The sequence below is a fragment of the Typha angustifolia genome, chromosome 13, assembly GCF_048772165.1.
Source record: "Typha angustifolia cultivar Huaian chromosome 13, ASM4877216v1, whole genome shotgun sequence".
Classification (NCBI taxonomy): domain Eukaryota; kingdom Viridiplantae; phylum Streptophyta; class Magnoliopsida; order Poales; family Typhaceae; genus Typha; species Typha angustifolia.
The window spans coordinates 1,407,707-1,427,056 of NC_133251.1; the positions used below are offsets into that span (position 1 = coordinate 1,407,707).

The window sequence follows — 19,350 nt, forward strand, 5'->3', positions numbered from 1 at the left end:
AAGGAGACTTCAAATAGGCTAAGACATATGCATTTCATTGACCTAATAAGTTACTCAAGAATAAGATCTCTATCTCAGTGTTCATGGTAGTGCCAAGGCATGGTCAAGTTGTTTAAGTACACAATGAATGAGCAAAAAGAGAAGTAGGACATAGTACTAATAAGATGAGAAATATTTCAGAGGCTCTGTAGTAACTTCAAGGTCTCCTGTACATGCTTCTCTGGCTGGAATTGATTGTTATAGACTAACTGAACCACTCCTTTTCTATCTATTACATATGTCTGCCTTCCAGGAAGCGTCCCGAAGAGATCAGATGGCACTCCCCAATCTTTCCTGATCCTGTTTCCGTCATCACTGAGTAAGGTGAATGGTAGCCTATACTTTTTGGCAAATGCCTGCATACAAGTTAAGAGATAGAAGCATTAGTCAAGAATTTTATACTTAAGATGATATGTTCTTATCTTAAGATGACAGAGACATACATATGCTGATAAAGAACTAAGGAATACACTCTGCAGAAACCACACTTCAATACTTAATATTGCTACATATCTCATTCAATAATATAAGAAAATTTGGTCTTGCATCTTCAGTAAAAAGGAATTCTAGATAGTGTCATCTTTGATATTTGATGGTCTTAGATCTATTCCTGTTTTTTCTGAAAGGCAGAACAACATAATTTTGTTCTTCAAAAGATTGATGTAGACAAAACTTTGTTTCTTATTAAGTTGATGCAAATTAAACCCTCTGTTCAACTATGAGAAAGAATGTCAAGTATTTCAAATAGTGAGCAAATAGATCTAGCATCAAGTATGTCAGATACTAAATTGCATTTGATACCTTTGCTAACATTATCCACTTTCTGCAATCAAATGTGATGAGAATATTATCTGTGTATCCTGCTTTTTATGGGGAAGGTTCTATGCTGCATCTAAGAGCCTATTCATGTGCAGCCTACTCGGCTTTTCGGAAGTGAGCAAGAATTTTAAGTCAGCATCAAAATTATCAAGAGATCTGCTACACATGCAAGATAGTACACAAAAGTGAAGCAACTATCTCTTGACTGGTACAGAGAGAATAAAGTTAACCAGGACATGTTCATTTTATTGGGACACAAGTAGAAGATTTCTTTATTTATTTTGTAAAGATGCAGTGAAGAATTTTGAAATTTTTTTCAACCAGATTGTAATGAAATTATTAATGAAATAGATACTCGAACAAGCATCATAGTATACCTTGTGAGAGGTAGGATCATCACCACTGATTCCTACAACCTCAGCTCCAGCTTTCTTAAACTTCTCATAGGAGTCTCTGAAGGCACAGGCCTGATGAAAATGCATGTTAAACTCTTAATAGTGACTTTGAAGTATAGCAAAAGTATGGTAAGGGTGACATTGGGCTAGTGTTACATCTACAAATATAACAATGTGGCAGAAAGTTTTTCATAAAATTGAATCTGAATATTTCAATAGTCCAGTATTTGCAGTCATTTTTGAAAAGTTCTGGCCGAGAAATTGTTCATTGGTGTATAAATATTGACAGATGCACACAGAAGTACAATATGGTCTCTGGGATAACATATATTTGTATAAATAACAAATACAGGAGTATGTAGTTCCTCTGGCTCGGGGCTTCTCTTTCTTGCTTATGAACTTAAATTATTTGGCACAAGTAAATACAACAAATTCAGTTCAAATAATGCACTACAACCAGAAGATATGAAATAAAAAGGAAAGAACAAAAAAAAAATAATAATAACTTCGAAGTTTAGCAGGTCCACATTTATAAAAGCTTACATGGGAAATTCATGCAAATTGACCTCTTATAAGAGTGTCAACAAAATTGCCCCAGTTTATCCAATTCACCACCAAGAAGTCATACCTCTTTGGTGCATCCAGGGGTTTCATCTGCTGGATAGAAGTAAACCACCAATGGCTTGCCTTTAAACTTGGAGAGAGACACACTCTTCCCATCCTGATCCTTCAAATTGAAGGAAGGAGGCACATCCCCTTTGTTCACCTACAGCAAGCAGTCAAAACTCATACCATTTTCTCTCTAAATTCACATCTTACAGGGTGCAGAAAGTAGAAGTTTTTGTTTTTCCTCTACCTTAGCACAAATGGGTGCCCTTTGAGGGAAAGAAGAGGATGGTAGTGATGAAGTGGTCACAGAGGAGAGTCTGAGGCCATATAACTGGGAATGTGATGATCTGGGGAGAGCTGTGTGAGTTGGGGAGGGTGGATTCCTGCTAAGTTTTGTCACCTGGAGGATAGGAAGTGGGTGTTTTGTGAAAGAAGTGCATGCCATTGTGGGGATATGGTAGAGAGGTTTTGGATGACCCTTTTCCTTCTAAGGAGAGGATGAGTAGTGGAGAGTTTATTGTTGATTGATTCATATGAGTAGATGGGGAAGGATAGGCTAAGGGTGCCTTTGTCGTGGCCAATTGCTGGCCTGTGCTTAGGATTTCACTTTACCATTTGGGTCAAGCATTAATTTAGTGCTTTCTTAAACCTTCTTTAGGCACCTAACCTTCTATTTTGATTTTGATTTTGATTTTGATGGTAGTTAAGACAGACAAAAATGAGAGGATTACTGAAAATCTCACAGATTGTTTGGAAAATGAAGAAATGAATACCTTTTACAAGAATAATTTGAAGTATGTACATAGATTCATCTTTCTTTGAGCAATCAAATAAATAAACTCTCCTTGCATACAAAAACTCTATAGCATGTTCTTTTTCCCTTTTCTCGTCTGTGGACAGTAAAATGGTAAGAGCAAAAGACAAAAATCCAAGTAGATTGATTCCCAAATGCTCTCCTCATGTTGCCATAGTACCTTCCTGACTCCATACGATATATACTGAAGAATAGTGTGATTCAAAAAATTGTGCAGTCTGATAATTTAGTATGCTGAATGATACTGCACAAGAGTAATTTGAAGATATGATTAACAACAATTTGTTCGGTTTTCAAGTGCTGATGCAGCTGAGTCCACCTGCCCCAGTAAGCAATTATAGACCTTTTCCTTCAACCGATCGATAATTTCAACTAATCCATCTGTTGCGGTGCCTACTTCGCTGCGTAGTTGATCTAACCAATCATGTGCATCCTTCAGCTGTGCTAGTGTAACTGCAATCATCCCATCTGAGTCCTTGGAATTTGATTGCCCTGCAATGCGGTTCTTTGTAATCTTTTTAACTCGAGCCTCAGATTTGGATCCTGTTACAAGGGCACCTTCTAAGAAATTCAGGAACCACGACTGTGATTCTTTCTTGAGAGTAGCCCACAATTCTTGAATATCCTTGAAGCCATCCTCTCTTGCCCACTCAATCTTCTCATTTACAGTAGATTCCTCCGAGTTCTTTTGAGCATTTGAAAGGGTTCTACTGCGAGCTGCTGAAGTATTCTTACTCAACTTTTCCTTGTCTGACAATGGTTGTTTTGGGATCTCGCCAGAGTCATCTTTCACAGTGACAATGTTCTCCTGTTCTATGAGCCGGTGTAGTTGAAAGAACTTGGTGAGAGATTCATGAGGATTTCCCCCAGGTGCAGGTTGGCATAGATCAGCAAATATGCTGGAAAAGGTGAAACATCAGAAGGTGGCTAAAAAAACCAAGCAATCTTTCAGGGAATTGTCTCTTTTATTTGAATCAATAAATTTGGAGACTTAAATTGATTAGTAGGGAGCTATTCTTATCCCCAAATTTGTCCATACATTCTATATTGGCTGAATTTATATTTTTGATATCAATAATACACCCAGATGCTCATTACAAATTAGTAACTATAGAAATAAAAAGTTTGAAGTTTATAGAAAATTATAGTTAAAAGGCATGGCATACTGTAAGCTTTATTGCAGTATTAAGATCACTAATTAGTAAAACAAAAGGAAAGGTGCATCCTTGTTGAAACACACGATCTAAAGTAAAGTATGATGTTTCACATGTTGCAAAATGTCAAGTGTTAATAATGTAAGAATTTCGAACAACATACTCACTTTACGCCTTTAATTAGAGAAGCAGCTGCAGTTGCTTCTTTGTGAGCCTCAGCTGCCACAGTAAGAGCTATGTTCTTCCTTCTTACAACCGCCTATTTTTATACCAAGAAAATAATGAGTAATTAAACAATGGATGTAGAGGGAAATACTTTTCCGCTAAGGTAATGCCTTACAATCAAATGCAAAATCAAAATTGAGCTCCATTATGAGCAAAAAGTTAGAAGGAGCAAGTGTTTATATGAGAGAGATGACTGTAATTTGAGCTTTCCAGGTCCAATATACAATCAAAATGCAAATCAAATCAATTAAGTACCTGATATGCCAAGACTAACAGTGTCATAAATAAATCATACGGGAAGGATATATGATTGATAACGTACAATTCCAGGTTTCACTAGGCTAGCAGGAAGAGATTCCCAAGAGATGGTATCGATAACTCGTCTTCTACTACTGCATTGGGAGGAAACTGTGTTGGAGATAGCTTTCTTTTTTGCAGTCAAAACAGGCTTCTTAGATGAGTTCTTTCTGGTCAATACAGCTGCTTTTCTGCTATCCTTAGGACCTTCCTGCTTGACAGAAAGTGATCTATTCTGAATAGGGGATGTAGTATTAGACCGTTCCTGTAATATAAACAGAAATGTGATCGCAAATCATCTTGGCGAACAATCACATGAAACAAATAAAATTACTTCATTTCCTTTGATTGTTTAGCCCATTCGATGCTTAATGTCATGACCAGGAAAATACATATAGCTATACACTTCAGGTGAAACAGACTTCTGTGCAGATAATGCAATAGACAGTTCATATAAGTATTAGTGGCACTTACTTTTTTGCTTTTGGAAGGGGCAACCCTCTTCTTCGGTTCAGGAACTTTCCCTGTTCCATTAACTCTATCTCCATCAGCATTAGACTCCATGGTAACACCTTTCTCTCCATTGTTTGATATACCTTGCATGTATCGAGAAGCAACCACAGCCTTCTCCTCTTTAATAACTACCTTCTGCTGCTGTTGGTTTTCTTTCCCATCCTCAGACGAATCGCTTGACTTAGAAGATCTCCTTTCAGGATCAACTATTTCTGAAATATCATAAGATACTGACATCTGCATTAGATCCTTTGGGTTTCCAATACATGGATTCCTTCCAGGCACAGGCCGCACGCCGACAAGAACAGGAACTGGAATCCTGGCCTCAACCTTGTCGACATAGATGAACTGTCCCAGTTGTAGTTTATTTGATAAGATCAGATCATTATCATCTTTGGATAAGGAAACATATGTCGAATGTGAAGAATCTGACACCTTTATGAAGAAACCATTTCCCGGCCAAAGCTCAGACCCAGTCAAAGCAGGCACAATGCTGATAACCTGTAGAAGAACAGATCTGTATTCCCCACACACCTTCACATCTGTGTTTATGTTCCTCAGAAGCTTAATTAAAATTCCTGGAGTAAGGGATGCCATTTTTCCTCCTCCTGATTATATCTAGAAGTACAAATATGGCAATTGTGACATCCAAAATAAGGTTATACAAATGATTTTATATTGCATAAAGTTAACATGGTACAGGAGAATCAGATAATCACCAAGAAATCTGAAAACTAACAGGAGTCGTTTACTTGAACATCATATTCTGGTTAATTAGGGATAGCCACACCACAAAACACAGTTGAGAAGCTCTATGAGCATATTTGACACCTTATATATTCGAATACAAAAGAACCATTAAATCGAAACTATGGTGACCAGGATGATGATGCAAAGGAAATGGAACAATTAAGCTGAATCAAAGAACAGAGCTCTTACAAAACCTAGATCAAAAAGGAACCCAAGTGCCAAAAATTGTTTCTTTGACACATATATAGGAAGAAATCCTCATGGTTTGCATTAATCTTCATGAAGGTTGAGCACTATAACATCCACACGAGAAGGAGATTCGTGGCAATACTTGCTGTTTACGTACATTCTATCAGAAAAGAAGAAGAAGAAGACGAAGAGCCATAAAGCTAAGCAACGTACCTCTTAGAATAACTCAAAGAGAAGAAACTTTACGATGCTTCGGAGAATTCCTGGAAGAGTCCATTAAACTCCTCGGCTCGAAACGTGGAGAGCTAGCATACCGTGCCCGTTAAGCGAGAATTCCCAAACTACCCTTGCGCCCGGTCCGACGTAGAGCGGCAAGATGGAGGGCACGGTGGTCAATATGGTGAGTTAGGCGGTCTCTTTCGGCTTGAGCTCGACTCGCTAGATGGATACAACGGAAGCCGGTGTGGCGTCGTGCTCGCATTCGATTCGATCTGGTCCGTCCAATTGGGTCCAAAAATGGGATTTGGACGGTCTCGGAGGTTTTGTTGGACCAACCAATATATTAACTGAATCAACGATACCAAATATTGTTATCATTTATGGCACTCTTTAACTTAGTCGTGGTGGCCATTTACTTATGGGATGTTGATAGCCTAAACGTCATTAAACCACCGTTGTTGTAAAGTCTAATATAAAGAAAAAGTCTTCCTAGTTTTTAAAATACAAAAGAAAATAAAAGGAGCAATTAAAAAGCACCAAAAAATAGTTTATGCTGTTGGATATCTAATATAGTGTTCCTAAAATGGGAAAGATATATCCATTATATAATGAAAAGATTAATATCCACTATCATAAAAAATAAGCGTACTCAATCGTGGCGTAGACTTCCTTAAGATGATACGTAAACAGAACGTAATGGCTACCAACTTGCAACTTGTAATATCGAAATTTATACGGTTTTGCTGAAAAATTTATTGGTTGAAGAGCAAATCACATCAATAAAATGAGATGATGTTTGATAAGAAGAGGAATAGAAATTTGAAATGGTCAACAAACTAGAATTTTGGACTTGACCACCTGCCTCAAGATTGACAAAAAAAAAAACGTTCCAACAGCGGAAGTATAGCAGATGCACCAGAATAAAGACTTTAATGGTCAACCAATGTTTATGATTGACATGCTCAAATTTTTGAATCCATTGAAGAAGATACATTAGCCTCAATAAGAGCTCAAGCCAAAAATTATACCATCTGTTCTGTTTCTTCAGAGATGATGATGGCCGCTGATTGATAATTGTTGATCAATAAATTAGCCATTTGGTGTTTGACACCACCTTGTTATGAAGGAAGAATAGCCATTACATCTGATACTCTTAAGGCAATGTAATCGGACCCATCGGTGCCCTTGAATTCACTACCTGCGTACTTCGAGTACATAACGGTGCTCCCAGGGCTTACCTCCAATGCTTTCCGGTTGCCCTCTTCATCCAGTGGACCAGGCCCAACTGCAATCACCTGTTACGTGCCACAAGCACCGTGGTAAGTGAATGGCATGCCAAGGAGAATATAGTAATACAGGAAAATGAAAGAACATTGGCGGAAGAAATGTAAATCATAGATTACTTATTTCAGCTAAATCGTGTTTGTAGCTGCCTATGAATACGATGCATTGCATTATTAGTTATTAACCAAGGCCCTTAAAACTTAAGAAAACCACGGAGCAAAGTTTCCAGCACCAGATGCCACTGATTATGCAGCTCAGCAGTCAGCACATCTTACACTGCCAAGGTGCCCAGCATAAGAGCTGCTTCATACATTTACACTGCCACTGTCCATCGTTTCTCCATCCAATCTCTATTCTCCAAATCCCTTCTCACCAAGTGCTTATTAATACAGGAAGTGTAGAGTGCAGCATCAAACAACGTGCAAGTGCTTCCTACTGTCTATAAAATTGGCTTAGAAAAATTTATTAAGCAATTTATTTTCAAGCAATGAGAGTGAATGAGAAACATGCGACATAACAAAATTCTAAAATTACCTGATAAACTTTCATTTCCATTCTACAAGTCTACTTTCTAGCTATGCAAGAAGTCTTAAAGCGGCAGACCAAACTTACAGTTCCAACAGAAGGCTTTTCCTTGGCTGCTTCAGTCAGGAGAAGACCACCAGCAGTCTTCATTTCAGCTTCTGCAACCTGAGGTTGACATAAGAAGGTGAATACTACCCAAAACTTCCTTCTAAACAAATAATAGAGAACCACAAATTGCTCTAACAACAAAATGTTATTTTCATAGCTCAAGAGTTTAGGATTTTCACTCAAAGGTAAATTGCTTAAGTCAACAAAATTATCAGGTTATTAGATGATATTAGCAAATGAGTATCACCTGGGATGAAAATAAAAGTGTAATATGTAAAGATCAATAAGTCCTGAAGACTGACCTTAATAAGAATCCGGTCCCCAAGAGGCTTAAGATCCTTAATATCATCAGACTCAAGTATACCCACAATATCATCTTCCTTCAACAGGAGATGGTTAGTTCCATTGAACTCAAGTTCTGTTCCAGCATATTTCGAGTAGACAACCTTGCTACCAGACTACATTCAAATAAAATATACAGATCAGATAACACTGTCCAGTTAAACAATGGAATCAGGACTATACTGCTACAAGAGCTAATTTATGTTAGGAGGTGCCAGATCCATGCAACTGTGTTGTGACTCCTATCACAAATAGTCTGAAACTTTAGGCTAATCACGCCAACTAAGTTTAAGACTTAAGAGAAGATGCAACCAGAATTTAACATAGCACCTATGATGAAGCTACTATAATTTCAATAATTTAGAACTGGGGGGGGGGGGGGGGGGGGGGGGGAATACACCATTCAGGTCAAACATACGAGTATATCTATCAGGCAAATTTGAGCATAATACCTGCACGCTAATTTCTATTTTGTTCTTGCCAATGGTTCTACCCTCTCCAACAGCAACAACCTCACCCCCTTGAGGTTTTGACTGGGCAGATGTGGGAAGCAAGATTCCTCCGCTGGTCTTATCTTCTGAAGACTTGATTTTAACTAGCACTCTGTCACTCAATGGCTTGATGGATGTATACTGTAAAATTCAATAATTTACATCTCAGAATTCTAAGAGATGAACTGCGCTATATATTTCTTATGCCATATACTCATGCTGATAAATTGTTAAGAGAAAAGGAAAGCAAAAATAATCAAAATTGCACATAGAAAGCGAGCGAAGCTGTCAAATTAACCTCAAAAACTGAGACAGTAAACAAGTTGGGCCAAACCCAAATGAGCGCAAATCTAACAATACCTTCGGGGCCACCACAGTAGCAGCCTTCACAACGAGTGGTTGAAAGCTCCTTCTATTATAGCCAATTCCACAGGCCCCGACCGAAGAAGATGACCTAAATGTGATTGGCGAGAGATGAAGCCCCTCGAACGAAGGAAAAGTCCTCCTCCCAGCCGCCATTGCAGATGCGGAGAACTGTATGGTCGCCATTTGAATGCTAATTGATGGATTCCTAAGAGCAATAATTGGCCAATAACCGAGAAAAAAAAATCAAATTTTTAAGCAGAAAACTCGGCAAGAAAAGGACCAGCGAGGACCAGAAAGAAGATCGAATTTGAGAGAATTTAGGAAATTTTAAGGTAAACGTACGAATTGGAAGAAGCCGGAAGAAAGAACAATGGAACCCTACCGAGCTCTAGTAGAGAAGAGTAGAGTTTTATCCGTTAGCTTAAAGAGAATGTCCTTAGGAACCACTTACCTAACTAGCTTCCGCCCAAAAGTACGAGATAATTCCTTTCTTCTTCGAGAGTCTTTCATCTTTATTGGTTAATTTTTTAAGTACTAATGTTCCGCAGGAGGATCTTATTGCAAGGGCTAGAGGAGAAGGTTCTGGACACGGGCCTTAAGGCCTTATGGGCTTTTGGAGCCTTAATGGTTGAGTCTATCTTTGATCGAGTAATTTATGTACCATGCGAAGCCAATTAATCCACAAGATTAAAGAGAAATTATAACTTGACATGCTTCATTAGCAGGTTTCAACAACATAGCTATAAGGACTCAATTGGAAAATAGCAATTTCCAGACTAACTTGACAATTTTACAATTAACACCTCCAAACAACTTGTACGTAACGACATCAAAGTGACCATCTATTATTGCCCATGATCTCTTTATACCATGGGCTCATGCTTGCATGTATTCTTGCACTCTAAGATGTAACAACGAACCCTTCTATCTTACTCTACCCAAGGGTTTCGGCTCGGCTGCCGGACACTTCTAACGGCGCGCCACACCGCGCTGTTGCACTTGAACCCGGAGCCGAACGCGAGCTGCCAGACACGGTTGCCGCGCCGGACTCGGCCCTTGGCCTCGGCGTAGGCTAGCTCGTACCAAATGCTGCTGCTGGACGTGTTACCGAAGCGGCGAAGGGCGGCACGAGAGGCCTCCAAGTGGTCGTCGGTGAGGCCGAGGCTGTGTTGGAGCTCGTCGAGCACGCTTTTGCTCGCGGCGTGGACGCAGAAGTGCTCGAAGGCGAGGTTGTAGTTGGGGATGTAGGGCTTGTCGGCGGTGGTGGTCTTGGAGCGGCGGAGGAGGAGAGAGGCGAAGAAGAGGAGCTGCTCGGAGAAGGGGAGGACGAGGGGGCCGAGGGTGGTGATGTTGGCCTTGATGGCTTTGCTGCCAACTTCGAAGAGGTCACGGTTGATGGAGATGCCTTTGATCCCTTCCTCATCCTCTTCTTGGTATATACACCTGATCGATCATAAATATTTCATACGGTTAAATTACAATAAGAGCAAACTTTCGGGTGTAAATTACAAAAAATTCAGATACACACCTGAAGCTCCGGTCGTCAGCTCCCTTGTGAGTCCTCACAATATGCTCCAGCTTGTACTTCGCTTGCCGGAAGTCGCGCCTCCGGTTCGACAGCAGCACGGCGGAGGAGCCCATCCGGAAGAAGCAATTGGGTATCAGCATCGACTTGTTACGTCCTGTATACCACGTAAAGCTCAGCGCCTCCGTGCTCACCACCACTGCGTAGGTATTAGGGTTAGCCTGCAACATATCTCGCGCTAAGTCAATCGCAATAACACCGGCACTACACCCCATCCCTCCAAGGTTGTAGCTCAGAATGTTTCCTCTCATCTTGTAGTGGTTCACGATCATGGCGGAGATGGAAGGAGTAGGGTTGAAGAGGCTGCAGTTGACGACGAGGATGCCGACGTCTTTTGGTCGGATGCCGGTTTTCTCGAAGAGCTCGTCCAGCGCCGCGAACATGGTCGTCGACGTCTCCGCGCGGCCTTCCTTCATGGTGGCGGAGGGGGAGGGGGAGAAGATGGACTTCGGCAGGTAGGTCTCGTCGCCGATGCCGGAGGATTTGAGGATCTGGGATTGGAAGGAGAGGCTTTCCTCGTCGAATTTGCCGGAGTTTCGAGCTTTCTCTATGAACTCCTCCTTCGATACCTACAAAAAAGAAAAAAGCGGCGGGTGATATTTTTTAATATATTGTTATTTTTATTAGTTTAAGGCTCTGGAACTTTGGGAAGATACGTAATAATTATATCTCATTAATGTTGCCTTATCCGATCACCAACAACGAAGAGATTATGAAAGGCTTAGATGTTCTTCATAAACTAATTAACCTAGATTAATTATAGATATTATAATACTTACGTAGTACCACGTACCTTGAAATCATCGGAAGGGCGATAACAAGCGAAGTCGATGAGATAAATAGGCCTAGGCGTAGACATGAAGTAAACAGAGATAGTGAACACAAGCACGCCAAAGAAGGCGACCACAGTGGCTACGTCATGGCTCTTCTCCTCCCACACCTGCCTCCACAGCTCCTCCCTGCTCAAGCTTCCGATCTCGGCGCCGACAACGACTGCCAGCGCCGGTATCATCACGAGATATAATGCATGGTTGATGAGGTAGTGGTATCCTAGCTTAACGTACTTCATGTTCACTGATGACTGTAAAACGACCGGCAGCCTCCGTCGTACCCGCACCGAGAAGGTCGGCGAGCCGGCGTCGGGGCCCGACGGCTCGACGCCGCGGTTCACTATCTCGGTCGATAGGTGAGCGTCCTCTCCGGCCATAAGAAATTTCTCTTCTTCCATGTCTAAGAAGCCAGAAGAGGAGATTTATAGATCAGGAAGAGAGAAACAGAGAGAGTGGGGTGGGTGAGGGGGAATTTAATGTTTGCACCGAACAAGGAGTTGTTGTAACTGGAATGATGCTACTCTTTGTGCCATATATTAAACTTGATCTACATTTAATAGGAAGCGAACTCTTGACATATATCTCAAAGTCAAGCCCATTTGTGTCCCTATTAATTGATTCACTCACACATTGACGTAAATATTTTAGCCATATATATTATTATTATTATTATTCACGCCCTAAGTCCATATATGGCATTTAGATCCACAATCTCTAATAGTTAGATTGGACAACCAAACAAAGAGCTGGTAGTTTACACTGCTTACAAGATTCAACCAGATTTTAGAGTTTCCAGTCTAACAAAGTTGGCTAGGTGACTGGTGAGCTTCCTAACCACTTTTTTACATTGATGATAATGAAATTAATTAAGGAGACACTTGGGGGAGTAGCAATCTTGGTCTGCAATATTGGGGTTTGTTGGCAGCTGAGAGAAATCTGTGGAAATAAATATGAACATGACAAGGTGCAATCAAAGCTTCTAGCTCCCAACTAATTAGAGTGCGATACCAGAGGTGGCTCTTTATTGAAAATTATAAACGTCCTTGGCATGATTTAACTTTCTGAAAATGTTGTATTATTCTCTCCTTTGTTGATGATTTTAAAATTATTTTTTTTTCTCACTATAAGTGACTAAATTACCATCCAATATTAATGGTACTGAAACAAAAGTTTGACAATAGTATGGGTAAAAATCAGAACCAAAATTTACATATATTTTATTAACTTAAATACAACATTACACATAATCTAATGAGCAGTTTAAAGGTGCTATAATAATTAAATAATAGTTTTAGAAGATAGGTTACGAAATAATCGAATAATTAAATAACTAGGTCCAAGATGGAGATATGCACATTAGTGGGCTTGGACCGGGCCGGGCCGGGCCGGTTTGAGCACCGGTTCTTGCTATAACGCGCGCAAAGGAGCTCCGTCGTCTTCTTAAAACTTGAAAGGAGAGAGTATCGTCGAGATCGGTGAAGAGAGGAAAAAACGAGAAAGATGAGCACCATGAAATTTTGCCGAGAATGGTGGAGATCTCCATCTCAAATTCTAGTTTTCTTTCATCTCTTTTGTAGCATTTAGCCTTTGGTTGAACTAATGAAGGGTTTCTTCCGTTCTAATTTTTTGATAGCAACAACATACTCTACCCAAAGGAGGACAAAGAGAACCAAACCCTCCTCTACGCTTGCCGCAATTGCGATCACCAGGTTCTTCTTCTTCTTCCTCTTCTTTCATCCTTGTTAGATGTTGGGTAATCTATTGGCGTTCGAGTTAGTAGATGGGGTATGTTAACTAGGGTTTAGGGTTTAGGGTTTAGGGTATTGTGGTAGTTATAATCGATTCTGTAAATGAATCAGATATCTGCATTATGCTTTGCACTTGTTCGTGAAAGGGAATGTTTACTTCAAAATTAAAATTTATAGGTTGTGAGAAATTTTTGTATCATTCCAGTTGCACTTCAAGTCCCTGGTCTTTTGATCACTAATTGGTATATGCTTCTATCTTCATCTTTGGAGCTAAAGATTAATTAGCTTTAAAGTTGATTTTATAGTTCATTATCTTTGATCTGTGAGATTTTATCATGGTTAACATCAAAACCCAAGTTTGATGTATACTTCTTCTTACTCTTTATATCTGTAACTTAGTGAATGCATATCTAGTGAGAAACAGTGTGACTATATAGCCTAAGCTTGATTCTCCTCTAGCTGATGTTGGAGCATCGTATTTCCTTCATTAAAATTTTACTTTATTGGCTTCATTTGAGTTTTAGTTATCATTATGGTGATGTTCATATTAAAGATAATATTATTTCAGATTTCTTGTTCTTCATATTAATGAGATTCATTGTACATGTAGGAGGTTGCTGATGACAAATGTGTCTACAAAATGGAAATACATCACCCTACTGGTGAGGGCACTGATGGCCTAAAAGATGCAGCTTCTGATGCCAGTCTTCCTCGTACTAGGAGTGTTAAATGTTGCAACTGCAACCATCCAGAAGCTGTCTTTTTCCAGGTCAGTTACATGCACCTATCTGCTTTGTTCATTTCAGGATTATTTTGTGCAACCAATTTCTTTTCTCTGGATGTGAATTTCCATAAATAGAAAAATGAGGCAAATTATGCAAACTTATTGGCTGCAGTAAAGAATTCAGTTTTCTAGTTCATGGTGTTGATTTCAGTAGGGTTCACTTGGTTGGTTCTTCTTCTGCATGTCTTCATCACTATTGGAAAAGTTGCATCTGGTAGTCTGACTTGGGGCTTCCAAAACAGGATTAATAAAATTTAAAAAGAAAAATTGAAAGGATAATCAATTAGAAGATTTTACTGTTATTTTGTAAGTTCTTATCATGAGCTTCTAGTAAGTTATTTCTACTGTTCTTCCTTTTGAAGCTTGTTCATTTAAGTATTCCTGTTCCCCTGTTCCCCTGTTCCAGAAAGTAGAATTTAAAATTTGTTAGCAGGTTTGGGCCAGCTTCAGCCAAACTTGCCTTAAAAGTTTCTTGAAAATCTTGTGACATGTGGCAAAACAAACCACAAATTTGGTGTGGTAGAAAAAAAAAACTATAAAGATAAACCGTGGCAAAATAATCCACAAATTTGGTGTGACAGCAAATGCTTGAGCTAATATTCTATATCTCATTCCAAAACGCTCTTTGTGGTCTATATTCTTCAGCTTTGGCTTCACAGTTCTTAGAATATCCTTAATTATTAGAAAAAGGAGCAAGTAAAATAAGCCAATTCTTGGACAAATATATCAAGAATTAAAATGGTGAAGAGGTGGAATAGGTGTTTGCAGGTTGTAGCCACTCAGTCACCACCTCTCTGCCTAGCCACTTAAGCACCATCTGTTGTCACTTAATGGTTTAAGAAGCATATATACTTGTAGTTGCCTACTTACAAGCTTTTCCAGTTTGCCAAAGCAAAGTGATCAAATAAACCGCCAAAATGTTTATTTTGCTTAGATTATGTGGAAGTTAGACAAGGCATGCTGAAGTATAAGCATTATGACTGAAGGGATCAGCTTGTCAGTTGCCTCTTAGATATGGATAATAGGACTTCTACAAATGGTGCATTGTTTCTCCACACAGGTAGAATTGATGCATTTAGGCCCGAATTTGTGTTTATAGTAAGTTTCAAGTTTCTTGTTTTACTTAGTTCCTGTACTAGTTACTAGGACGTGGTTTCTACTTTCTAATTTATGTAGCTGACACCTAAATCCATGACACATTATAGGCACCCTCCAAGGGAGAAGAAGGCATGGTGCTACTTTTCATCTGTTGCAACCCAAACTGTGGCCACAGATGGAGAGATTGACGGAGGTCATCTTGACTGAAAGTGTCTCTGGTGATTATATTGGCTTTTCTTTTTTCTTTTTTTCAATAAATCAGCTCAAACTATTTGAACTATTTGTTGTCACAAGCAGTAAAACGTTACACAGATTCAATGCTCAATTTTCAGTCTTATAGTCCCTAGCCGGCAGTCATCTTACCCTTCGTCTTTGAATCGTGTGTATTTTCTTTCTTCATCGATGTTTGATTAAGATCCAAATGCACTTGTTTCCTAACACTGATGTTGGATGTCTTGATGATCATTGTCTGTATTAATCTTGGATTACATGCAAATTGTATATTTAGAGACAATGCAAATCTTCCTGTTAAACATCACATAAGCTATGCTCTTTTTTTTATGTTTTGCAATTCCATATTCTCATGCGGGCCCCACTCCTGAATTGGATTCGTCGTATGTATCTTTCTATACTTGTCTCCATACATACACAAGTGGGAACAACTTGATACTCCCAAACTATTGGTACGTTGTATGAATACTTATTGCTCCATGTACATTTTCTTTTAAAATCACTCCTTTTACATCAACCACTAGAAATGTTTTATTTAGTACTTATTTTACTGTCAGCATGCCATTAATTATTGTTTTCTCCCACGTACCACTAAAACCATTGAGTTGCTTAGAACAATTCAAAGCCGAGGAGACCTTATTATTATTGTTATTATTATTATTATTATTTGGACTAAGTCACTACTTGATCTCTTGGCAGTACTCGGAAGTCTCTTTTTCCAGTGGAATTGGACACAGTGCAGATGGGAACAATACCTACCAAATTGCCCTCCCACCATCGAACCAAGTGGTAGCATCTTAATTAAAGAAGCTATCCATCAATACCTTCTTCCACTATACAAAAAAAAAAGGCTCAGGGATTTTAAAGAAAGGTAAAGGTCACCTTCCCCAAAGATAGCATCAAAGATTTACCTCCATGAAGCTACTCCATTAACAAATCCAAATGGATGGTCTCTAGATCAAGGGCATTATTCTCAACCGTGTTATTTAAGTCTCAACTACTCCAAAAGTTGTTGCATTTTTATATACTCTGTTTACAATAATTACTCTAATACAAGTGGGTAGGCATCACATAACGTGTTCTATTATTAATTTTTTTTTTATATAGTCATGTAGGTATGGAGCTGACTCAGACTTGGAAATCTCGAGTCACATACTTGGATTTTATTCTCAAATCCAAACCCATTTGCTGGATTCAGTCAGCAATTGAGTTAATAAAATTTGGGCAAAATCCAACACAACCCATAGTATTAGTTTTACTCACCCCTATTGCTAATTGTACTGTGATCAGACTTAATAAATAGATTACTTTCGCATCTGATAAAGACGGGGAATCTTTTTAATATCTTGGAATCAACATTACGAACAATATAGTAATGAAAGAAAAAGAGGGAGAGAGACAGAGCACCATTGTGGGTCCAAAAAGGAAGAGGAAGGCCCATAGAAATGTCCAATATGTGGGTCATCGAGTAGGTCATAGAGAATGACGAAAGTACCCTTATAAAGAGAGTGAGAGCCCAATGCAATCAGGTACCTTGGAGGTAAAATTGTCATTCAAATGGAAACGACTAATTAGTTTGCCGGGTTACGAATATAAGTTTTCCTCAAGTTGTCCATACTTGCCTAGTTGAAAGCGAACTAAAAGCGTAACACCCATGTCTAGATCACTTTTCGTCCTTGTGGTGGGCCTCACACCGAGTAAATGGGTGGGCCCGGCTCAAGTCCGGGGACCGGAGAGAGTAAGAACGTACAGTGAGTGTGGGAGCCGGTGTCCACGTCGCGGAGTGGCGTCCGACGTGGGGAAGTTTGTCGCCTACTGCGGCACGCTGGCCCACCCGTGTAAATGCGCCCCTGTGGGACCCAGCCGAGTTATACTTAGACACGTGTAAAGGCTCACGTGAACCGGTGTGGTGTCGAGGACTTCCGGGTCTCGAGGACGTCACCATCGGGGAAGGGTGGAGCGGACAAATCGAAGGCGTACTCGAATGACGCAAATGCCCTCCCACTTCTTAACATTATTATTATACTTAAAAATTTTTAATCTTTTTCTTTTTACACTTTCCTTACTTATTTTCTCTAAAAATATCCGGTACATTTGCAATTCTCCCACAGAGAGATTAATATTATTAAATTTTATATTTCAGGACTATATATATGTATAGTTTGTTTAACCTTAGTTTCATCGAGTTTACCAAGATTAATTTGAATAGAATTGAAACCGCTCTGTTGTAAAAATATATGTATATTTCGACGATTATATGGAGTGAGGTTATATATTAGGATAAAAATATAATGCTTTAACGAGAAAAGGGCATTTTGGGCATTACGCGAAGGTTCAGCTCCGGTCACCAGCATCCACCATCAACGTAACTATCTCACCGACGCGTGTCCAAAAAGTCCCGGTCACCGGTCACAAATCATTGGAGTTAGGCACATCCCCCCCAGGACTAGTCCTCGGTTTATATTTCATTTCAAATCCGTATCATGTGATTCTAGCACAGAATCACATATCCCGTATAGTCGACTACAAATGGCCTATTATCTATGTGCACAAAACCAGTTCCCTCAAAAGCCTCCGTGTATTAGACTCACACCGTAGCAGCCCACCATTTCTAAAGTCCCTGGTATTCCGCACCCAATCATGATCCAATAATTCAACCGTTATGTGCAGCGAATATCTTCCAAATAAATAAATAATTAATTAAAATGATATTAAAAGCCATAGCCATAGGGTTGGAGATTTATATCTCCCCTACCTCCTCTACGCATTACACTCTCTCCAAGTCTTAGGACTAACTCCAGCCGATGGTGGTCCGGCTATCTCGACCGTCGATCCGGAAGCTAACGGAGGCGATGGCGACCCCCGGCGATCGGTGGTCGATAGCAGATGACCTCCCGAGCCCGACGAGCCCGTTGGAGCGCAATTCGCAGTCCCCGAAAGGGTGGAAGAACCGCGAATCGTACGGTATCGGGCTAGGCATCGTAGCGGCCCTAGAAAAATCCGGCGGTGGCCGGGACGGCCTATCGAAGCTCGTCGTGGGGGCGCCCAATTTTCATGCGACGGCACCGATTGCGATAATTTCTCCGCGGACAGCCGGGCAAAGGAGGAGGTTTGAGGTGTCTGATTTAGGGTGTAGTGGTAGGTGCGCTTCAAGTATGTGTTACGGAGGTGATGGGAGTAGTAAAATTGGTGGCCGATTGAGGTTAAAGGAGGTCCCCGGAGATCAGGATTTTCCGGTGGCTGATTTCCTTAGCTGTTGCTACTTGTGTGGGAAGAGGCTCCATGGCAAGGACATCTACATGTATAGGTAATTTGCATGACATAAATTTCTCATACATAAAGATATAACTAGTAGATATTAGCTATATGTATATGTGAATCAAACTATAGATGATAACGAAAACAATTATGATTGTTGTTGCAAATCAAAGTACTTCCATTTCATGGAGCTAACTTAGATGCAATTGATCTTGTGGTTAAATTCAGAGGGGAGAAGGCATTTTGCAGCGCCGAGTGCCGGTACCGGCAGATCACCAGCGACGAGTACCAAGAAAAATGCAGGTCGGAAATTCCAAAGAAATCGGCGGCGTCGACGGAGATCTCGAGCTCGCCGTGCTCCTCCGGTGGGCGCCTCTTCTTTACCGGCATAGTTGCTGTCTGACAGTAGCAAAGGACTGTTGGGAGAAACTAATTTTGGATGTTAGATATATTGTATACATGAATAGGACACAAATAAGTGTGAGTAAGTAGTAAGAGGATGGTGGTAGTGAAAATTTTGGCACCGTTAAGTTTTGAGCTTTGCTTTGTTTTGAATGAAGAAAGCAATGATCAAGGTTTCAGATCTTTCCTTCAATTTCTGGGGGAGAATTTTCGGCTCAAATGAACATTCCACTTGCATAATATTTTGTTCCACTTCAATTACTCCCAGATTGTGT

The 19,350-nt window shown here is 39.9% G+C and overlaps 6 protein-coding genes across 11 annotated transcripts; 2 read left to right on the forward strand and 4 right to left on the reverse strand.

Moving 5' to 3' along the window:
- Positions 1 to 14: 14 nt before the first annotated feature.
- LOC140774129 (peroxiredoxin Q, chloroplastic) lies at positions 15 to 2,373 on the reverse strand. The gene is made up of 4 exons (XM_073116995.1): positions 2,110 to 2,373; positions 1,882 to 2,019; positions 1,236 to 1,325; positions 15 to 395 (listed from the first exon to the last, which is right to left on the reverse strand). The coding sequence occupies exons 1-4, from the start codon at positions 2,305 to 2,307 to the stop codon at positions 177 to 179; spliced, it is 645 nt and encodes a 214-aa protein (XP_072973096.1). The 5' UTR covers positions 2,308 to 2,373; the 3' UTR covers positions 15 to 176.
- Positions 2,374 to 2,617: 244 nt separating this feature from the next.
- On the reverse strand, positions 2,618 to 6,775 carry LOC140774124 (uncharacterized). 5 transcript variants are annotated; one of them, XM_073116988.1, is made up of 5 exons: positions 6,018 to 6,775; positions 4,827 to 5,483; positions 4,378 to 4,617; positions 3,998 to 4,089; positions 2,618 to 3,575 (listed from the first exon to the last, which is right to left on the reverse strand). In XM_073116988.1, the coding sequence occupies exons 2-5, from the start codon at positions 5,460 to 5,462 to the stop codon at positions 2,948 to 2,950; spliced, it is 1,596 nt and encodes a 531-aa protein (XP_072973089.1). In that variant the 5' UTR covers positions 5,463 to 5,483; positions 6,018 to 6,775; the 3' UTR covers positions 2,618 to 2,947. The 5 variants fall into 5 exon arrangements, with proteins under 5 accessions (XP_072973089.1, XP_072973090.1, XP_072973088.1 ...); XM_073116989.1 differs by lacking the exon at positions 6,018 to 6,775 and adding an exon at positions 5,805 to 6,006; XM_073116987.1 differs by lacking the exon at positions 6,018 to 6,775 and adding an exon at positions 5,585 to 6,006.
- Positions 6,776 to 6,927: 152 nt separating this feature from the next.
- On the reverse strand, positions 6,928 to 9,591 carry LOC140774128 (20 kDa chaperonin, chloroplastic-like). The gene is made up of 6 exons (XM_073116994.1): positions 9,482 to 9,591; positions 9,134 to 9,344; positions 8,735 to 8,914; positions 8,243 to 8,398; positions 7,920 to 7,997; positions 6,928 to 7,318 (listed from the first exon to the last, which is right to left on the reverse strand). Exons 2-6 carry the CDS (start codon positions 9,320 to 9,322, stop codon positions 7,142 to 7,144), a joined length of 780 nt encoding a protein of 259 aa, XP_072973095.1. The 5' UTR covers positions 9,323 to 9,344; positions 9,482 to 9,591; the 3' UTR covers positions 6,928 to 7,141.
- A 235-nt stretch (positions 9,592 to 9,826) lies between these two features.
- On the reverse strand, positions 9,827 to 12,015 carry LOC140774126 (3-ketoacyl-CoA synthase 10-like). Its single transcript, XM_073116992.1, has 3 exons — positions 11,518 to 12,015; positions 10,668 to 11,293; positions 9,827 to 10,582 (listed from the first exon to the last, which is right to left on the reverse strand). Exons 1-3 carry the CDS (start codon positions 11,950 to 11,952, stop codon positions 10,069 to 10,071), a joined length of 1,575 nt encoding a protein of 524 aa, XP_072973093.1. The 5' UTR covers positions 11,953 to 12,015; the 3' UTR covers positions 9,827 to 10,068.
- A 991-nt stretch (positions 12,016 to 13,006) lies between these two features.
- Positions 13,007 to 16,486, forward strand: LOC140774284 (DNA-directed RNA polymerases II, IV and V subunit 9A-like). Of its 2 annotated transcripts, XM_073117210.1 has the most exons (5): positions 13,007 to 13,083; positions 13,188 to 13,263; positions 13,913 to 14,071; positions 15,292 to 15,402; positions 16,115 to 16,486. In XM_073117210.1, the coding sequence occupies exons 1-4, from the start codon at positions 13,055 to 13,057 to the stop codon at positions 15,370 to 15,372; spliced, it is 345 nt and encodes a 114-aa protein (XP_072973311.1). In that variant the 5' UTR covers positions 13,007 to 13,054; the 3' UTR covers positions 15,373 to 15,402; positions 16,115 to 16,486. The 2 variants fall into 2 exon arrangements, with proteins under 2 accessions (XP_072973311.1, XP_072973310.1); XM_073117209.1 differs by lacking the exon at positions 16,115 to 16,486 and having other exon boundaries at positions 15,292 to 16,058.
- Positions 16,487 to 18,159: 1,673 nt separating this feature from the next.
- LOC140773618 (FCS-Like Zinc finger 13-like) lies at positions 18,160 to 19,315 on the forward strand. Its single transcript, XM_073116270.1, has 2 exons — positions 18,160 to 18,722; positions 18,902 to 19,315. Exons 1-2 carry the CDS (start codon positions 18,220 to 18,222, stop codon positions 19,074 to 19,076), a joined length of 678 nt encoding a protein of 225 aa, XP_072972371.1. The 5' UTR covers positions 18,160 to 18,219; the 3' UTR covers positions 19,077 to 19,315.
- Positions 19,316 to 19,350: the final 35 nt, after the last annotated feature.